The sequence below is a fragment of the Salmo salar genome, chromosome ssa13 (assembly GCF_905237065.1).
Source record: "Salmo salar chromosome ssa13, Ssal_v3.1, whole genome shotgun sequence".
Classification (NCBI taxonomy): Eukaryota; Metazoa; Chordata; class Actinopteri; order Salmoniformes; family Salmonidae; genus Salmo; species Salmo salar.
The window spans coordinates 104,650,876-104,671,306 of NC_059454.1; the positions used below are offsets into that span (position 1 = coordinate 104,650,876).

At 40.6% G+C, this 20,431-nt stretch overlaps 1 protein-coding gene across 20 annotated transcripts in view; it reads left to right on the forward strand.

Moving 5' to 3' along the window:
* The window catches only part of nedd4l (NEDD4 like E3 ubiquitin protein ligase), a 120,629-nt gene extending 102,082 nt beyond the window's left edge, over nucleotides 1-18,547 (forward strand). For 18 of the 20 annotated variants that reach the window (XM_045692598.1, XM_045692599.1, XM_045692600.1 and 15 more), the window contains 12 exons: nucleotides 625-683; nucleotides 2,201-2,266; nucleotides 5,334-5,563; nucleotides 7,222-7,343; nucleotides 7,511-7,581; nucleotides 8,656-8,825; nucleotides 10,335-10,395; nucleotides 10,720-10,779; nucleotides 13,155-13,262; nucleotides 14,051-14,147; nucleotides 14,319-14,391; nucleotides 16,219-18,547. In XM_045692598.1, the coding sequence (XP_045548554.1) occupies nucleotides 625-683; nucleotides 2,201-2,266; nucleotides 5,334-5,563; nucleotides 7,222-7,343; nucleotides 7,511-7,581; nucleotides 8,656-8,825; nucleotides 10,335-10,395; nucleotides 10,720-10,779; nucleotides 13,155-13,262; nucleotides 14,051-14,147; nucleotides 14,319-14,391; nucleotides 16,219-16,321 (1,220 nt within the window). In that variant the 3' untranslated portion in view covers nucleotides 16,322-18,547. Of the gene's footprint in view, nucleotides 1-624; nucleotides 684-2,200; nucleotides 2,267-5,333; nucleotides 5,564-7,221; nucleotides 7,344-7,510; nucleotides 7,670-7,983; nucleotides 8,085-8,655; nucleotides 8,826-10,334; nucleotides 10,396-10,719; nucleotides 10,780-13,154; nucleotides 13,263-14,050; nucleotides 14,148-14,318; nucleotides 14,392-16,218 lie in introns of those variants that run through there. The other 2 variants (XM_045692597.1, XM_045692596.1) reach the window with 2 other exon arrangements.
* The last annotated feature ends 1,884 nt before the right edge of the window (nucleotides 18,548-20,431 follow it).

Genomic DNA, 20,431 nt, shown 5'->3' on the forward strand with positions numbered 1-20,431 from the left:
TGAGAACTAACAATGACCAAAATTAAAGTGAGGGACAATCGAAAATTCCCAAAACAATTAATTTATCACTATTGATTTTGTTATGTATGAAAAAAAGAACACCGCATTCGCCATGGCAAGATGTGTAGAAGAGCAGGACATTGGCTTAAAAATGTCTCTACACCGCCAAGACGGGGGCTTCTACAGTCTTCCCATTGTCACACCCCCCTGCCACGGCCACCACAAACCCCTTTTTGATACAGAAAAACCCTGGGTGTCACTGTAGAGCTGTAGAGTCTCTCTGTCTCTGTGTAACTGTCTCTGTCTATCTGTCTCTGTATGTTGTCCTCATAGATCAATACCTCTGAATCTTTATGTATCAGGTTACCTGCATTCATTATTCAAAGCTTCACAGTGTGCTCAATTTAACAAGCAGGATGTCAGCAGTTGATGTTGTGGCTGACTGACTCATTGAGTGAGTGATGGAATGGATTTCACAGATTAACAAATGACAACAAAACAAAAAAATTGAAGATGGAACCTTTTTTTTTTAAAAGATTTTTTCCTTCTTCTGCTACAGCTTTATTTTAGTGGTATATTACGGTATACAGTATAACCATATTCCTGTTATTTTGTCACCTTCAGACACCAAAGCCACTCAATGGGAGGATCCTCGTCTACAGAGTCCTGCTATCACAGGGCCTGTGAGTATCTCTGGTTTACTATGAGGCGAAGATATTGTCACCCACTGAGATCCTATTAAATTACTAGAGGGGCTATGCCCATTATCTCACGTCAGATAGCGTGACGGCCGTCTGCACTGATCTGTCTTAACTCGCAAACACTTAAGGGATAGCTAAAAGTAAGTTTGGCTGTACTAACATTAGAAAATGTTACCAGAGTGAAATCGTCCACTGAACCCCCTTTCATCCTCAAGAGTCAGTTAATCTTACCAGAAAACGATAAACCTGTAGCTAACATTGACAGGGGGCTTTCGTGAGCAAATCATCACTATCATATTCTACTTCTAGATTAGGTGTTTTGTGGTGGTAGAATCAGTATTTATGAAAATCGAAATGTTCACGAAAATGTGCTAGCTAGTGTCGGCTTGCTGAACCAGTCTCAAATCAATCCAAATGAAACAAAAGGCAGGGATGCTATCAACGCCAGTTCACACACTCAATGCGGAATACTCTCTCTAGCTAGCTAGCTAGTGTTGTGAAATTCTAGCTAATGCACAAATGGGTTTTCATGATGATGGCTATGCCATAAATCCTCAAAGTTCCAGAATGGGCTGAAAATAGCAGCCGTATTGGTCAGGTATAAATTCAAACCAGTCTAATTGGAATGGCAGTAGAGGCATAATCCTTATTTTACTTATGCAGTTAAATAAAAGTAAGGCATGTGATATAGCAGACATTTTGTAATATAATTATTGTCAACCTAAAATATTGTCATATAATCATAAATACAGTTTATATGGGTTTAATACACATTTTCTGTATAAATATCCTCTAAAATATATGCAAACAGACCATAAATGTCTTAAGTTTTTGTTTTCTTGGAAAGCAGTGAGTACTATTATGATAAAATATCAGTACTTGTATTTACAACTTGTCTCCTATCAACTGATTTCAGACAGTGTATGGCTGGCTGTGGATTGACTGTGTTGTTTATATGGAATTTTAGCTTATTGGCATTTTATCTAACAAATTTAGTGCAGATAAATTCTTGAAATTCATCATTTTACACCATCTTATCACAGCACTGGCAAACCATGGTTGACCAACTCCCTGACCAAAATGGCTGAACTTTAAGCCATCAATAAGAAGGTTCATGTCCATTCTAATTCCTAATTTATATGCTGTCACCATCATATACAGTATTGTACATGGCAAAGATACTGTCTTTTACAACCAAGATAAGCCACCCTTTCTCTCTATAGCATAGACAGGGCATGTATGTGTGGTTTTCTATGAGCCAAATATACTGTTACCATCATATACAGTATTGTGGTTTAACATAAGGCAAAGATACTCTCCCCATGATGCCGTATACAGTATTGTGGTTTAACATAAGGCAAAGATACTCTCCCCATGATGCCGTATACAGTATTGCACATTACAAAGATACTGTCTTTCATGACCAAGATAAGCCACTCTGTCTCTCTCTAGAATAGACAGTTATATTGACTGACTGACACTTGTTCTTTCCATTGCAGGCTGTGCCATACTCTAGAGAATTCAAACAGAAATACGATTACTTCAGAAAGAAGTTGAAGAAACCGGTAAGAAATGTTACCTTGCTGCTCAACATTGTAGTGCTTTGCAAAAGTATTCAGACCCCTAGGATTGTTAACATTTTGTGTTACAAAGTGGGATTAAAATTGATATAATTGTAATTTTTTTGTTGTCATCAATCTACACAAAATACTCTGTCAAAGTAGAATAAAAATTATATTTTTAAAGATGTATAAAAAAATGTGTAACTAAAATCTAAGTCGTTACATAAGTATTCAGCCCCTTTGTTTAGGCGATCCTACATTAGTTCAGGAGTAAAATGTGGCTTAACAAATCACACAATCCTACATTAGTTCAGGAGTAAAATGTGGCTTAACAAATCACACAATCCTACATTAGTTCAGGAGTAAAATGTGGCTTAACAAATCACACAATCCTACATTAGTTCAGGAGTAAAATGTGGCTTAACAAATCACACGATCCTACATTAGTTCAGGAGTAAAATGTGGCTTAACAAATCACACGATCCTACATTAGTTCAGGAGTAAAATGTGGCTTAACAAATCACACAATCCTACATTAGTTCAGGAGTAAAATGTGGCTTAACAAATCACACGATCCTACATTAGTTCAGGAGTAAAATGTGGCTTAACAAATCACACGATCCTACATTAGTTCAGGAGTAAAATGTGGCTTAACAAATCACACAATCCTACATTAGTTCAGGAGTAAAATGTGGCTTAACAAATCACACGATCCTACATTAGTTCAGGAGTAAAATGTGGCTTAACAAATCACACAATCCTACATTAGTTCAGGAGTAAAATGTGGCTTAACAAATCACACAATCCTACATTAGTTCAGGAGTAAAATGTGGCTTAACAAATCACACGATCCTACATTAGTTCAGGAGTAAAATGTGGCTTAACAAATCACACGATCCTACATTAGTTCAGGAGTAAAATGTGGCTTAACAAATCACACGATCCTACATTAGTTCAGGAGTAAAATGTGGCTTAACAAATCACACGATCCTACATTAGTTCAGGAGTAAAATGTGGCTTAACAAATCACACAATCCTACATTAGTTCAGGAGTAAAATGTGGCTTAACAAATCACACGATCCTACATTAGTTCAGGAGTAAAATGTGGCTTAACAAATCACACGATCCTACATTAGTTCAGGAGTAAAATGTGGCTTAACAAATCACACGATCCTACATTAGTTCAGGAGTAAAATGTGGCTTAACAAATCACACGATCCTACATTAGTTCAGGAGTAAAATGTGGCTTAACAAATCACACGATCCTACATTAGTTCAGGAGTAAAATGTGGCTTAACAAATCACACGATCCTACATTAGTTCAGGAGTAAAATGTGGCTTAACAAATCACACAATCCTACATTAGTTCAGGAGTAAAGTTACATGGACTCACTCTGTGTTAAATAATAGGGGTTGACATGATTTTGAATAACTAACCCTTTCTCTGTCCCTCCTACATACAACATCTGTAAGGTCCCTCAGTCAAGTATTGAACTTCAACTACAAAGACCAGGGAGCTTTTCGAAAGCCTCATAAAGAAGGGCAGGGATTGGTAGATGGGTGACACTAACAAATCGGACATTGAAAATCTCTTTTAAGCACGGTCAAGTTAATAATTATTCTGTGGATTATATATTAAACCACCCAGACACATCAAAGACAGTTGTCCTTCTGAACTGAGATGCAGGACAGGAATAAACCTGCTCAGGGATGTTACCATTATTTTAAAACTGCTACAGAGTTCCATGTCTGTGATGGGAGAAAACAACTGAGGATGGATCAACAACATTGTAGTGACTCCACAATAATGACTTAAATGACAGAGTGAAAAGAAGAAAACAAATAATACAGAATACAAATATTCCAGAACTTGCATCTTCTATACAACAAGACAAAAATTTTTTAAAAAATAATACACTTTTTGGCCTAAATTCAAAGCCTAATGTTTAAGGCAAATCCAACACTAGACATCACTGAGTAACTGCCTCCTTATTTTCAAGGATGGTGGTGGCTGCATCATTGTATGGGTATGCTTGACATCGGCAAATACTTGTTCAGGATAAAAAATAAACGGGATAGAGCTAAGCACAGGCAAAATCCTAGAGGAAAAGCTGCTTCAGTCTGCTTTATAAGAGACTGGGAAAGGAATTCACCTTTCAGCATGACAATAACCTAAAACACAAGACCAAAGAAGTTGCTTACCAAGAAGACATTGAATGTTCCGGAGTGGCCAAGTTACAGTTTATGACTTAAATCTGATTGAAAATCTATGGGGAGACTTAAACAGTTCTGTCTAGCCATGATCATCAACGTCTTGAAGATTTTTTGAAAATAATAATAGGCAGATATTGTACAATCCAGATGTTCAAAGTTCTTAGAGACTTACCCAGAAAGACTCACAGCTGTTATTGATGCCAAAGGTGATTCTAACATGTATTGACTCAAGGAGCTGAGTACTTATGCAACGACTATATTTTGGTTATTTAATTTCTCATTCATCTTCCACTTAGATATTAAGAGTATTTTGTGTAGATTGTTGACAAAAAATTACAATTGAATTAATTTTAATCCCGCTTTGTAACACAATAAAAATGTATGTGAAGAAATCCAAAAGGTCTGAATACTTTTGCATGGCACTGCATATGAAATATCCTTCAACACCCTTCATTTCAGCGACTCTGAATTAATTGTTCATTAATTAGGCCCGCCTAATTCTTAATTCATTCACTGTAAATAAGTTGTCAAATGTGGCATGTTGTTTTACATTCAGTGCAAAAACACTTTACTTTACCTCACACATCCTAGTTATCATTCATCTTTAGAGAAATGAGTCCTCTTCTTTCTCCTTGTGTGTTCCCTGGTTAGAACCACTGAAAGAGGCTTTTATCCCAAACGCTTGTGATATGAACAACCATCCATCCCCTGTACAGATAAATAATACTTAAGTAAACTCAACTTAAATAAACTGGCAAACTACATTTTAGAGTAGACATGTATTTTTTTTGTTTGTATTCCCTTTTAGGAACACTGGATGTGTGTATGATGTATTTTCATCTATTGTGTCCCCAGGCGGACATCCCTAACAGGTTTGAGATGAAGCTACACAGGACCAACATCTTTGAGGAGTCGTATCGCCGTATCATGTCTCTGAAGAGACCAGATATCCTGAAGGCCCGCCTCTGGATCGAGTTTGAGTCAGAGAAGGGGCTGGACTACGGAGGTGTGGCCAGGGAGTGGTTCTTCCTGTTGTCTAAGGAGATGTTCAACCCTTACTATGGACTCTTTGAATACTCAGCCACGTATGTACTGTCTCTATCATTGTCCACCACTTATAGCAACTTACAGAAGTACAAATGAAAATGTGCACATTTCTCGTTCGTCAGTGCAGTTTGGTAATGACAGCTGAGGAAGAGACGAGTTCTGGGGTCTGCAGTGCACTTCACTGCTGCGCTTCCCAAACCTTTTCCATTCCAGGGACCACAAAATCTAAATCCTCATCAAAAACTCTTGAGGACCACCATTTTGCAGTGTCAGAGAGAGATATATATATATATATATATATATATATATAGTCAAATTTGGTAAATTTTTGCAGTGAATGTAATAAATGTATTATTATTATTTACAGTTAGCACTGTGAAAAGTAATGTAAAATTGCTTATAATACCATTAATACTCCCAACTGTTATTCATTTTGGAAGGGAAAAAAGTAAATAAGAAAATACATGCAGTACCCCCGCAGACCACAGGTTGGAAACCTATTGTATAGTGTCGAAAACAGGAACGAGAAATTCTAGAGATGGTCATGAAAAGAGACACAGACAATTTCCTGTTTTATGGGCTCCCTCTTCCTCTCGTTCACTCTGGCTTCCTGAAAATCAACGCTTTCCTCAGAAGAACAGCATATAGACAATTTCCAGCCTTAAAATCAGGGACATTTGACTCAAAAGGGAAAGTTTGCACATGCCTGTTTCTTTCTCCATTTACTTTTCTGACCATACATCTCCCAAACAAATCCTAATCCTGACCTTAGGAAGTGACTTCAGATCATTGACTTCTGTTCTGGGATGTAATCCTTGATTTGATTGGTTAGATCAGATACCAGGTTCCTAAAATGAACACCAGCCATGTGGCGGGTGGTCAGGGCTCCACAGTGCAAGCATTTCACTCACGTTAGCGAATAGTAATTGAGTTAGAAGTATGAGCTCATTTACAGCAAAATAAATGCTGCAGTAGCAGTTTTCAAAAAGTGTTTATGTCGATGTGTTTCATATCTGGTAGCTAGTCACACAAAGAACTAGCTAGGAGTCCTATAATATAGGTTAGCCTGCCTGGCTGGGGAGCTGGGGGCGCACTGATTCAAGAGGTGAAGATGATACATTTTTAGAAGCGCTGCACACCGTTGGTCTAATTTACTCAAGTCTACTGAAGTGAGACTTTGTTCTTGTGTTTCTTGGCTATTTACATTGTTTTGTTTACATTTTAGTCATTTAGCAGATTCTCTAACTCACATGCACACTGTCACTGACGACTCCCGAATCCACTTGTTGCCGTGGTAACCTCCCGCCCTTAAAGGGGCAGCTGATATTTTTTGTGTCATCTGTGATATTTTAGTTAAGACTCGGGTTGCAAATTTTTTTTTTTTGGGGGGGGGGGGTAATTGAGTAATATACCACATCACTTCTTACGACTAATACATGTATTATTATAGAAACATCACAACGCATGTTCATCCGGAGTTGTTTTTGGTTTAATAATGGGGGGGGGGGGATATTGGGCTGGTAAAAAATCTTAGTGGCTGGTAAATTTTAAGTCTACCTGCCACAGTGGCTGGTGGACCAAGAAGTCAGTTTCAGGCCCTGTTAGATAAACGTTATAGTCCCACATGTGGAAATTATTTTGGTAATGTGTGCCACATTTCACATCTGACCCCAACCTCTGTCTCTTGTCTCTGCAGAGATAACTACACACTACAGATCAACCCTAACTCTGGGCTGTGTAACGAGGACCACCTCTCATACTTCAAGTTCATTGGTCGAGTGGCAGGGATGGCCGTGTTCCATGGGAAGCTATTGGACGGTAAGATCAGCTGCTCTTGTATATCAGAAGCTCTGGTATTTATGCTAAATATTATCATCACAATGCCACAGACAATAGAATAGGTCTTTGATTGTCCATTTTGTAAGTACGTTTTGTATCTTTTGACCCCAGGTCTGATTGAACGCTGTCTTGTCTCCTCTCTTCAGGCTTCTTCATCAGACCATTCTACAAGATGATGCTCGGGAAGCAGATCACACTGAAAGACATGGAGTCAGTGGTGAGGCCCTGGAATCATCTCACCATTAACATTACTTTCATTAGCTAGTTTAATCTCAGAGATTACACTGAAAGACATGGAGTCAGTGGTGAGGCCCTGGAATCATCTCATCATTAACATTACTTTCATTAGCTAGTTTAATCTCAGAGATTTAAAGTTCAGTGTTAGAAAAAGTACCCAATTATCATACTTGAGTTAAAGTAAAGATGCCTTATATAGAAAATGACTGAAGTAAAAGACTTAAGTAAAAGTCTAAAAGTATTTCGTTTTAAATATACTTAAGTATCGAAAGTAAATGTGATTGCTGAAATATACTTAAGTATCAAAAGTATAAATCATTTAATTCCTTATATTAAGCAAACCAGACGGCACGATTTTCTTATTTTATTTTTTTATTTATAGGAAGCCAGGGTCACACTCCCGACACTCAGACATCATTTACAAACGAAGCATTTGTGTTTAGTGAGTCCTCCAGATCAGAGGTAGTAGGGATGACCAGGGATGTTCTCTTGGTATGTGTGTGAATTTTCCAATTTTCCTGTCCTGCTAAGCATTCAAAATGTAATGAGTACTTTTGGGTGTCAGGGAAAATGTATGAAAAGTACATTATTTTCTTTAGTAATGTACTGGAGTAAAAGTTGTCAAAATATCAGTAGTTTAAAAAAATATATTATTTCACCTTTATTTAACCAGGTAGGCAAGTTGAGAACAAGTTCTCATTTACAACTGCGACCTGGCCAAGATAAAGCAAAGCAGTTTGACACATACAACAACACAGTTACACATGGAATAAACAAACATACAGTCAATAACACAGTAGAAAAATAAGTCTATATACAATGTGGTAAAGTAGTAAAGTATAGATACCCAAAAAAACTACTTAAGTAGTACTTTAAAGTATTTTTACACCACTGAATGAGTTAGGAGATGTAAAAAGTGTCTAGCCAGAAACAACAGCTTCATAAGCATACACATTGAGTGGAGTCAGACTTTAATCTAGAAAACTAGTTTGACACACACACACACACACACAATATGTCATGTCTTTGTTTCCCCACCACTTTGACCTTGTAGGACAGTGAATACTACAACTCTCTGAAGTGGATCCTGGAGAATGATCCTACTGAGCTGGACCTGCGGTTCTGTATCGATGAGGATAACTTTGGACAGACGTATCAGGTGGATCTGAAACCCAGTGGTGGTGACATGGTGGTGACCAACCACAACAAAATGGAATACATCGAGTAAGTTCACCTTTCATCTTGAATCACAAACATTATTTTAGATTTTTTTTTTTATGTGACGCCATTTAATTGAATTACTTCCCTTTGGGGTTTTGTAATTTGATTCAAGACTCAATATTCAAGTTTATTTGTCATTAGTCGGTATTAACCCTTTATACTTGTACCTGTATACGGGTTGAAAATGGCAGATTTGGACGCTGATCCGCACCTAAATTGGAACGTAGTGGCTGTACAGTAACATGCTATGCATGACGTCAGAGCTCAGGCTCTGCGCTTCAGTGCTCTATGGATTTTGGCTGATAACCGTTCTGAACTTGAGCACCACACACAACAAGAAGTTGCCCACATACCGCCTGATAATTGGGCAATTTTTGCAAATGTTTTGTTGTCTGAGTGAGAGAAATGCTGTAAATGAAGAGGACTCCATGTATTTAGAAAGATGAGATGTTGAGGTGGTATGGCAACTGTTCGGCATCTGACTGTAAGGCACTACAGTACGGCCCAGTACATCACTGGGACCATCACTACAGTACGGCCCAGTACATCACTGGGACCATCACTACAGTACGGCCCAGTACATCACTGGGACCATCACTACAGTACGGCCCAGTACATCACTGGGACCATCACTACAGTACGGCCCAGTACATCACTGGGACCATCACTACAGTACGGCCCAGTACATCACTGGGACCATCACTGGATTCATTGTTTATAGTTCATTGAACAAGCATGGGAAACGATTTTTAAACCTTTTACAATGAAGATCTGTGAAGTTATTTTTTTTTTAACGAATTATCTTTGAAAGACAGGAGTAGGAAACACCTACTCATTCCAGTGTTTTTCTTGACTATTTTCTACATTGTAGAATAATAGTAAAAACATCAAAACTATGAAATAACACATGGAATCATGTAGTAACCAAAAAAGTGTTAAACAAATCAAAATATATTTTATATATGAGATTCTTCAAAGTAGCCACCCTTTGCCTTGATGACAGCTTTGAACACTCTTGGGAACTGTGCACATTTTGGAGAGGTGTGTGGCCACTTGGAAACACCGGTTAGACCTCTCACTCAAACCCTTCTCATTTTTTTGGTCTCATCTTACACCTACCCAGCATTACTGAATGTATCCAGAGTGTTTTCAGATTTCCTCATCCACAAATGCGGTGAAAAGGACATTTTAAATGTAAAATGCACATGAAATCAACAATCCAATGTTTGGATTCAGTCTTGTCAGGTGAACTGTTGTCCTCAACTTTAGTCTAATCATTTTCCCATAATCTCCAAACTGTTCCCTTTCTATTGCTACCATGTTTATGCATATGCTTTTCATATTTCTTCTGTGAGAGACATTTTAGCCCTGCCCATATAGGCCAATTCCCACGAGTGTAAAGGGTTAAAAATGCATTGACAGTCTTTGTAGATATTGATTTGTCATAATGTGATATTAGTCCATGTAACTAGTATCTAGGTTGGCACTACTAATTGTTCTGTTTTCTAACAGTCTTGTCATTCAGTGGAGGTTTGTGAACCGGGTCCAGAAACAGATGAATGCCTTCTTGGAGGTGAGTGTTGCTTTAACTGTATGCGGTAATACCTCTTGTTATTTGGTGACAGTGAAGCAGAATGATTTGTACCCAGACCAATAGGTCAACAGGCCTTGTTTTGAAGTGTAGAGAGACCATCTTTAGAAAGACTATCTGGAGGTTTTGAGGTTTATATTATAACCGTCGTACTGCAGATAAAACTTCTAGCCACCTGATTCTGTTCAGTTGAAAGTCTGTACCTGTAGCAACTGAAGTTTGAGTAAATCTTGCATGTAATCACTCCAATAGTTGTTCAACATTGTGATTTACAGTTTTTATTTCCCCCGTATTTTTGTCCAACAGGGATTCACTGAACTCACTCTCATCGACCTCATCAAGATATTTGATGAAAACGAGCTTGAGGTACAGTATTATTGTTGTTGTTTTGCCATCTTTATAGTGTTGGGATTTACACTCATATGCTCCGTCACGTGATTCATTGTTAGTTCTCAAACAACATTTTCAAACGTCGCACCAATAAATAGATTTAGATGTAGTTTCACTTTAAAGTGTATCGCTAAAACAGAAAAGCAACATAATTAATTATTATGGTTTCATGGTTGAGTTTAACCTTCACATTCCTGCTCTAATTTGTGTCTATGGCAGATAAAGCACTGTGTGTAGGCTACATTTCATTCTATCTGTGTGTGTAGGCTACATTTCATTCTATCTGTGTCTGTAGGCTACGTTTCATTCTATCTGTGTCTGTAGGCTACATTTCATTCTATCTGTGTCTGTAGGCTACATTTCATTCTATCTGTGTCTGTAGGCTACATTTCATTCTATCTGTGTCTGTAGGCTACATTTCATTCTATCTGTGTCTGTAGGCTACATTTCATTCTATCTGTGTCTGTAGGCTACATTTCATTCTATCTGTGTCTGTAGGCTACATTTCATTCTATCTGTGTCTGTAGGCTACGTTTCATTCTATCTGTGTCTGTAGGCTACATTTCATTCTATCTGTGTCTGTAGGCTACATTTCATTCTATCTGTGTGTGTAGGCTACATTTCATTCTATCTGTGTCTGTAGGCTACATTTCATTCTATCTGTGTCTGTAGGCTACATTTCATTCTGTGTGTGTAGGCTACATTTCATTCTATCTGTGTCTGTAGGCTACATTTATGTCTGTGTGTCTGTAGGCTACATTTCTGTCTGTGTGTCTGTAGGCTACGTTTCTGTCTGTCTGACTGTAGGCTACATTTCATTCTATCTGTGTCTGTAGGCTAAGTGTCTGTCTGTGTGACTGTAGCCTACGTTTCTGACTGTAGACTAAGTTTCTGTCTGTAGGCTACGTTTCTGTCTGTAGGCTACGTTTCTGTCTGTCTGTAGGCTACGTTTCTGTCTGTCTGTAGACTACGTTTCTGTCTGTCTGTAGGCTACGTTTCTGTCTGTCTGTAGGCTACGTTTCTGTCTGTCTGTAGGCTACGTTTCTGTCTGTCTGTAGGCTACGTTTCTGTCTGTCTGTAGGCTACGTTTCTGTCTGTCTGTAGGCTACGTTTCTGTCTGTCTGTAGGCTACGTTTCTGTCTGTCTGTCTGTAGGCTACGTTTCTGTCTGTCTGTCTGTAGGCTACGTTTCTGTCTGTCTGTCTGTAGGCTACGTTTCTGTCTGTCTGTCTGTAGGCTACGTTTCTGTCTGTCTGTCTGTAGGCTACGTTTCTGTCTGTCTGTCTGTAGGCTACGTTTCTGTCTGTCTGTAGGCTACGTTTCTGTCTGTCTGTCTGTAGGCTACGTTTCTGTCTGTCTGTAGGCTACGTTTCTGTCTGTCTGTAGGCTACGTTTCTGTCTGTCTGTAGGATCATTCCACCTTAAAAAGCACAAGAAATTGTATTTTGACACTGACCATCTCAAATTGTTCTGATAAGATAAACATTATTTTGTTGAAATATAATTTGATCTCTGAGAAATTAAGCTATTTGATTGCACCCAAATTGTCCATTTCAATTTATAATAGGATTCGTATAATATTCAATAAATATAGTACCCAACATTTGATTTGCACAAAAACCTCTTAACAATGATTAAGATGTGATGAATCCAAATAAATGGTCAAACGCCGCCCACCCAACAGCCAGTATACAGTATCAGTTTTCTATGTTTGACAAGTAGTACGAAGCTGTGGCTTAGAGTATTGTTTATGCATACTGTCATTTATTTTCTGTGAATTTGGTGATGGTTTTTGAGGTGGGGTGGGATAAGTGTGTGGTTTGGGAGGTCCGTGTGTGGCATTTGCCCATTTATTTGGATTCCTCACATCTTAATTATTGTTAAGAATAAGTTTTTGTGCAAATCAGATGTTGGGTACTATATTTATTGAATATTATATGAATCCTATCAATTGAAATGGACAATTTGGGTTCAATCAATTAGCTACATTTCTCAGAGTTCAAATCGTCTTTCAACTAAATGATGTTGCAGGAATGCTTATCTTATCTGTTTCTAACTGCAGAAACCATTTCAGAACAATCTGAGATTGTGGGTGTCTTGGCTTGCAGAAATAACATGGAATGACCCTGTAGGCTAAAGGAACCATGGGTTTCTGTTTCTCTGTCTCTGTTGTCTAAGGGCCCCTGTGTTTGGATATTAGAAACCCAGAATGATGCTTCTTAATACCTAACCTGTGTTCTCTAGAAAAGAGTGATCAACAATATTATTCTGAGTGCTGTCATTTCTGTATGTTAGTTGGCCAGTATGTGAGTGATAGAGATCTTTTATATTGGTGTTGTGTGTTTTCCCTAGCTGTTGATGTGTGGTCTGGGTGACGTGGATGTGAATGACTGGAGACAACACACCGTCTACAAGAACGGATACTGCCCCAACCACCCAGTTATACAGTGGTTCTGGAAGGTAAGACAGGCCTCGCTCTCTCACTCGCCCTCTCTCTCTCTCCCTCTCTCTCACTCACTCACTTACTCACTCACACCTACCTATGTTTAGCCCAGCAATGTGTGTGAAAGGTTACATCAGTCCTAATGAAACATTATCTGTGTGGGTGGGTTAATATCCAGCAGGAGAAACACTGAACTACTCAGACCACCAGTTGTTGTTACCAATCATTAATGAGAGGGAAATAATTCACCACATACGACTACATGTATCATTCAGTTGACACGGTAGTCAATCATTTTTGGGGCCAAAACCTGTGTAGGGTTTAAAGAGCAAAGTCTGTTTTGTTTAAACCGGTCATGTTTTCTCTGATAAAAGAGTAGGTCAGAGTAGTACTTGGCCTGGTTATCTGCCCTGTCACTCTATCTGGGTCCACCAGCACTTTTAAAACACACACACACACACACACACACACACACACACACACACACACACACACACACACACACACAGTGATACAGAACAGAGGAGAACCCCCCCCCAGTCCAGATGGTCTGATTCAGGGGACTGGTTTAAACAGATTCTGTACAGTATAGTGTCATGTGCCCCAGAGTCCTTTTGGGATATTGTTTTGCTAGTTAGCTTCAGACGCATGTTTGTCTCATTAGAAGTTGAAGGACCTACACCTGGAATGAGTCACCTCAGTGAAACCTATAACCCACCCAAGGGGATAAATTATTGTATTGAATTGAATGCGTGTCCAGTTCCAACATCCTAATGTGTTTAGTTCTGTGTGTCCCACCCTGCAGGCTGTCCTGCTGATGGATGCTGAGAAGAGGATCCGTCTGCTTCAGTTTGTCACCGGGACGTCCAGAGTCCCTATGAACGGCTTTGCTGAACTCTATGGTGAGAGATAGCAACTCAATGCTTACAGTAGGCTAGGATAGCTGTTTATGAGCAGGGCTGTGTAGTAACAGCAGTGTACAGCCCAATAGTACACTTCTCTGTGTTCCATCCATACCTGCACTGGTACTGTGTGTTTTAGTACCACTTCTGTCTTCTCCCATGTCATGTCAGGTTCCAATGGGCCTCAGCTGTTCACCATTGAGCAGTGGGGAACAGCTGATAAGCTGCCCAGAGCACACACCTGGTATGTATTGATCTTACAGTTTGTGGTCTGGTTAAACTACTTTTATGAAGTAGTGAACATGACATTTGTGAAACATGAAAATCTCACATTGTACAGTACATTCTGAAAGTATTCAGACCCCTTGACCTTTTTCACATTTTGTTACGTTACAGCCTTATTCTAAAATTGATTAAATCGTTTTTTTCCCCTCATCAATCTACACACAATGCCCCATAATGACATCACAATGCCCCATAATGACATCACAATGCCCCATAATGACATCACAATACCCCATAATGACAAAGAGAAAACAGATTTTTAGAACTTTTTGCAAATTAAATAAATAAAAACATACCTTATTTACATAAGTTTTCAGACCTTTTCCTATGAGACTTGAAATTGAGTTCAGGTGCTTCCTGTTTCCATTGATCATCCTTGAGATGTTTCTACAACTTGTTTGGAGTCCACCTGTGGTAAATTCAATTGATTGGACATGATTTGGAAAGGCACACACCTGTCTATATAAGGTCCCACTGTTGACAGTGCACGTCAGAGCAAAAACCAAGCCATGAGGTCGAAGGAATTGTCCGTAGAGCTCCGAGACAGGATTGTGTCGAGGCACAGATCTGGGGAAGGGTACCAAAACATGTCTGCAGCATTGAAGGTCCACAATAATACAGTGACCTCCATCATTCTTAAATGGAAGAAGTTTGGAACCACCAAGACTCTTCCTAGAGTTGGCTGCCCGGCCAAACTGTCGGTGGAGAAGGGCCTTGGTCAGGGAGGTGACCAAGAACCCTATGGTCACTCTGACAAAGCTCCAGAGTTCCTCTGTGGAGATGGGAGAACCTTCCAGAAGGATAACCATCTCTGCAGCACTCCACCAATCAGGCCTTTATGGTAGAGTGGCCAGACGGAAGCCACTCCTCAGTAAAAGGCACATCACAGCCCACTTGGAGTTTGTAAAGGACTCTGACCATGAGAAACAAGATTCTCTGGTCTGATGAAACCAAGATTGAATTATGTGGCCCGAATGCCAACCGTCACATCTGGAAGAAACCTGGCACCATCCCTACGATGTACATGGTGTTGGCAGTATCATGCTGTGGGGCTGTTTTTCAGCGGCAGGGACTGGGAGACTTGTCAGGATCGAGGGAAAGCTGAACGGAGAAAAGTACAGAGAGATCCTTGATGAAAACCTGCTCCAGAGCGCTCAGGACCTCAGACTGGGGTGAAGGTTCACCTTCCAACAGGACAACGACCCTAAGCACACAGCCCAGACAACGCAGGAGTGGATTCGGGACAGGTCTCTGAATGTCCTTGAGTGGCCCAGCAAGAACCTGGACCTGAACCAGATCAAACATCTCTGGAGAGACCTGAAAATAGCTGTCCAGCGACACTCCCCATCCAACCTGACAGAGCTTGAGAGGATCTGCAGAGAAGAATTGGAGAAACTCCCCAAATACAGGTGTGCCAAGCTTGTAGCGTCATACCCAATAAGACTCACGGCTGTCATCGTTGCCAAAGGTACTTCAACAAAGTACTGAGTAAAGGATCGGAATACTTATGTACATTTTTACATAAAAAAACTGTTTTTGCTTTGTCATTATGGGGTATTGTGTGTAGATTGATGAGTGGGAAAAAAACTATTTAATCAATTTTTGAATAAGGCTGTAACGTAACCAAATGTGGAAAAAGCCACTGTCTGAATACTTTCTGAATGTACTGTGTTTTCTATGGGTTGTTGATATGATGATTTGAGTGTTTCCATTATTTCGCCCCTATGTATCCTGAATAAATCAGACTGCTGTGAGAGATAACAAACCCTGTGATTCTCTTCTCCAGCTTCAACAGGCTGGACCTGCCTACCTACGAGTCGTTTGATGACCTCCGAGAGAGGCTGCTGATGGCTGTGGAGAACGCTCAAGGCTTCGAGGGTGTCGATTAAACTAACGTCAGCCATCTTGGTTGAATACCACCACGGAGACGACACACCACCACAGGACAGAACGTTTAAAAACCAACTGCCACAGAACGTTAAAAAAACAACTGACTGACTGCCATTCTACAGCTGCAGACCGTGGCCGTAGCAGGGTCATCCTGCAAGCATGTTATATGCACATGATCAACCACCGAGGTTACTTTGAGACTGTAGTGAATGTGACAGAGACAACGAGCCATGTCTGTCTTCTCCTATGTCAAGGTGCTGGGGAACATGGCCACTACAGTGTAGCCAATGCAAAACACTGCACCCCTGTCTGAAATCTGCAGTGCTGGAATCTCTGATGCTTTTCAATATGAATATCTCTCCTGTTGTTGTATTTGACACCCACCATCCCTGTGACTTCACTGTGCTGTGGAGTGCATAGCCTTAACCTGCTGGTTACTGCATTCTGTATGAAAGGAATCAAATTACTACTCTTCTCTCTAAGTTAAGCTGCCTGTTACTGCATTCTGTATGAAAGGAATCAAATTACTACTCTCTCTAAGTTAACCTGCTGGTTACTGCATTCTGTATGAAAGGAATCAAATTACTACTCTTCTCTCTAAGTTAAGCTGCCTGTTACTGCATTCTGTATGAAAGGAATCAAATTACTACTCTTCTCTCTAAGTTAAGCTGCCTGTTACTGCATTCTGTATGAAAGGAATCAAATTACTACTCTCTCTAAGTTAACCTGCTGGTTACTGCATTCTGTATGAAAGGAATCAAATTACTACTCTTCTCTCTAAGTTAAGCTGCCTGTTACTGCATTCTGTATGAAAGGAATCAAATTACTACTCTTCTCTCTAAGTTAACCTGCTGGTTACTGCATTCTGTATGAAAGGAATCAAATTACTACTCTTCTCTCTAAGTTAACCTGCTGGTTACTGCATTCTGTATGAAAGGAATCAAATTACTACTCTTCTCTCTAAGTTAACCTGCTGGTTACTGCATTCTGTATGAAAGGAATCAAATTACTACTCTCTCTAAGTTAACCTGCTGGTTACTGCATTCTGTATGAAAGGAATCAAATTACTACTCTTCTCTCCAAGTTAACCTGCTGGTTACTGCATTGTGTATATATAATCACTGATCGATTGGAATCCTGCATTGATCAATCACTACTTAACTCCTCTCCAGGTTACCTTACTGCTACAGTACTACACTACCAGATAACCTTAGGAATGCTAACCAATCACAGATTCACTAATGAGGATATAAGCCTAGCCATGTCTCTCTCACTGTTCGACTACTATGCCTGCCTGGTCCCACCTCTCTCCCTACTTCTCCCTCCCTTCCTCTCTCTCTCTCTCTCTCTCCCCCCTCCCTTTCTTTCTCTCACTACCTCACTCCCTACCTCTCTCTCTCTTTCCCTCTCTCTCTCTTTCCCCCTCTCTCTCTTTCCCCCTCTCTCTCTTTCCCCCTCTCTCTCTTTCCCCCTCTCTCTCTTTCCCCCTCTCTCTCTTTCCCCCTCTCTCTCTTTCGCCCTCTCTCTCTTTCGCCCTCTCTCTCTTTCGCCCTCTCTCTCTTTCCTCCCTCCCTCCCTCCCTCCCTCCCTCCCTCCCTCCCTCCCTCCCTCCCTCTACCTGTCTGTAGAATAAGGTCTATCCACCAGGGAAATGCACGGGGCTTTTTCTCACTACAAGGACTCGTTATTATTTTATTTTGCAAGCCAAGAAGGAACGGGATAATTTTTATTTGAATTTTAATGTCGTTATTATTATCATTGTTATGGAAAACACACTTCTGACTTATTTGTACCGATGATAAACGTTTACTATTTTGACTGTGTATAAGAAGACTGTGTAAATCTGGCCATTGGAAAACAATGATATTAGGGTGACTTAAATAATAACATGGTTATTGTAGTGCCAAGAAAACAGCATGAAAATGTTATCTTGTGTTTGCTTATTCTCTTTGGTTTAAACTAAGATCCTTCTTGGGATAAAAAGGAACCATTTTGTGAACTCAGAGGTTTTCCTCACAATGGTAATATCAATACTGTTATGCTTATCCTTCCCTGTTTATAATGCTGTAAATTCATTTCTTGAAAAACATTTAGAAATTGTTTCATTATTATATATACATGTATAACATTTAATAATAAAGTATTAATAATGAATAACACATGAAGCTGAACTGTGAGAGGTGGCTGTGATTTGCCACTAATAGAAGAGCAGCAAGTTCTTCCAATAGAACATGTCTGTTGTGTTCCAAATACCACCCTATTCCCTATAATAGTGCATTACTTTTGACCAGAGCCCTATGGGCCCTGGTCAGAGAGCCCTATGGGCCCTGGTCAGAGAGCCCTATGGGTCCTGGTCAGAGAGCCCTATGGGTCCTGGTCAGAGAGCCCTATGGGTCCTGGTCAGAGAGCCCTATGGGTCCTGGTCAGAGAGCCCTATGGGTCCTGGTCAGAGAGCCCTATGGGTCCTGGTCAGAGAGCCCTATGGGTCCTGGTCAGAGAGCCCTATGGGTCCTGGTCAGAGAGCCCTATGGGCCCTGGTCAGAGAGCCCTATGGGCCCTGGTCAGAGAGCCCTATGGGCCCTGGTCAGAGAGCCCTATGGGTCCTGGTCAGAGGGCCCTATGGGTCCTGGTCAGAGGGCCCTATGGGTCCTGGTCAGAGAGCCCTATGGGTCCTGGTCAGAGAGCCCTATGGGTCCTGGTCAGAGAGCCCTATGGGCCCTGGTCAGAGAGCCCTATGGGCCCTGGTCAGAGAGCCCTATGGGCCCTGGTCAGAGAGCCCTATGGGTCCTGGTCAGAGGGCCCTATGGGTCCTGGTCAGAGGGCCCTATGGGTCCTGGTCAGAGAGCCCTATGGGTCCTGGTCAGAGAGCCCTATGGGCCCTGGTCAGAGAGCCCTATGGGCCCTGGTCAGAGAGCCCTATGGGCCCTGGTCAGAGAGCCCTATGGGCCCTGGTCAGAGAGCCCTATGGGCCCTGGTCAGAGAGCCCTATGGGCCCTGGTCAGAGAGCCCTATGGGCCCTGGTCAGAGAGCCCTATGGGTCCTGGTCAGAGAGCCCTATGGGTCCTGGTCAGAGAGCCCTATGGGCCCTGGTCAGAGAGCCCTATGGGCCCTGGTCAAAAGTGGTGCACTAAGTAACAGGGTGCCATTTGCGATGCAGATTTTGTTTTGGTATTGTTTATTTTCTTATTTTTTAACACCACTAAACCTAAAGGGCACTTTATCCATCACACTAAGGTCATGATGCCTACCTGCCTGTCGTATGTCTTTTATCATTAACTTGAATGTGATTTATTTTTCATTGAGAAGAGCACCTGTTTACCCCGGTGCAATATCTAAATTATGTCCCAATTGGCACCCTATTCCCAATGTAGTGCACTACTTTTGACCGGAGCTCTATGGGCCTTAGTCAAAACTAGTGCACTATATAGGGAATAGGGTGCCATTTGGGCGTACCCCAATAGTCCTGTAAATCTGCCTGCTGCTAATATAAAGTGACAGTCGTGAAGAATGGATCTTCACACTCGTCCTCCTCTCTCTCTCTCTCTCTTCCTCTCCTCCTCTCTTCCTCTCCGTTATCTGTTCATCGCTCTGTTCCTGCTCCACTAAGTGGTTCACTAGTGTCCTCCCTCTCTCCTTATGTACTTGTTTTTTAGGGGTTGTTCTTTTTTATTCATGGAGAAAATTAAAAGTTCACTTTTGTTAAATTCCACAACAAGCCCTTGCGGTTCATATAACTTGAGTCAAATTAAAACTGAAACATGGAAACTCAGTGTTGTTGTGTGAAATGGTTCTTGTTTTAACATCCAATAATACTTATTAGAGTTTTCTGTTGACTTTGGGTACGTCGTTTTAGGTGAAAATGCACCCAAAAAAGGCCTCCCGAGTTTAACTGATAAAGTACCCCTAATTTTCCAATGTTATTTAACGTAGTGTTAAGGATATTACATTTTTAGACAATGCTCTCCCTTTAACAATTATAGTGGTTTTCTGTTCCATTTATTTATGCAATAGCAAACGTTTTAAGCTCGCAGGTTTTACTTTAAACCAACTTCCCTTGACCAGAATAAAGTGGTCATGTCCTTGACTTTTCCAGGAAGAAGAGAGCAGCT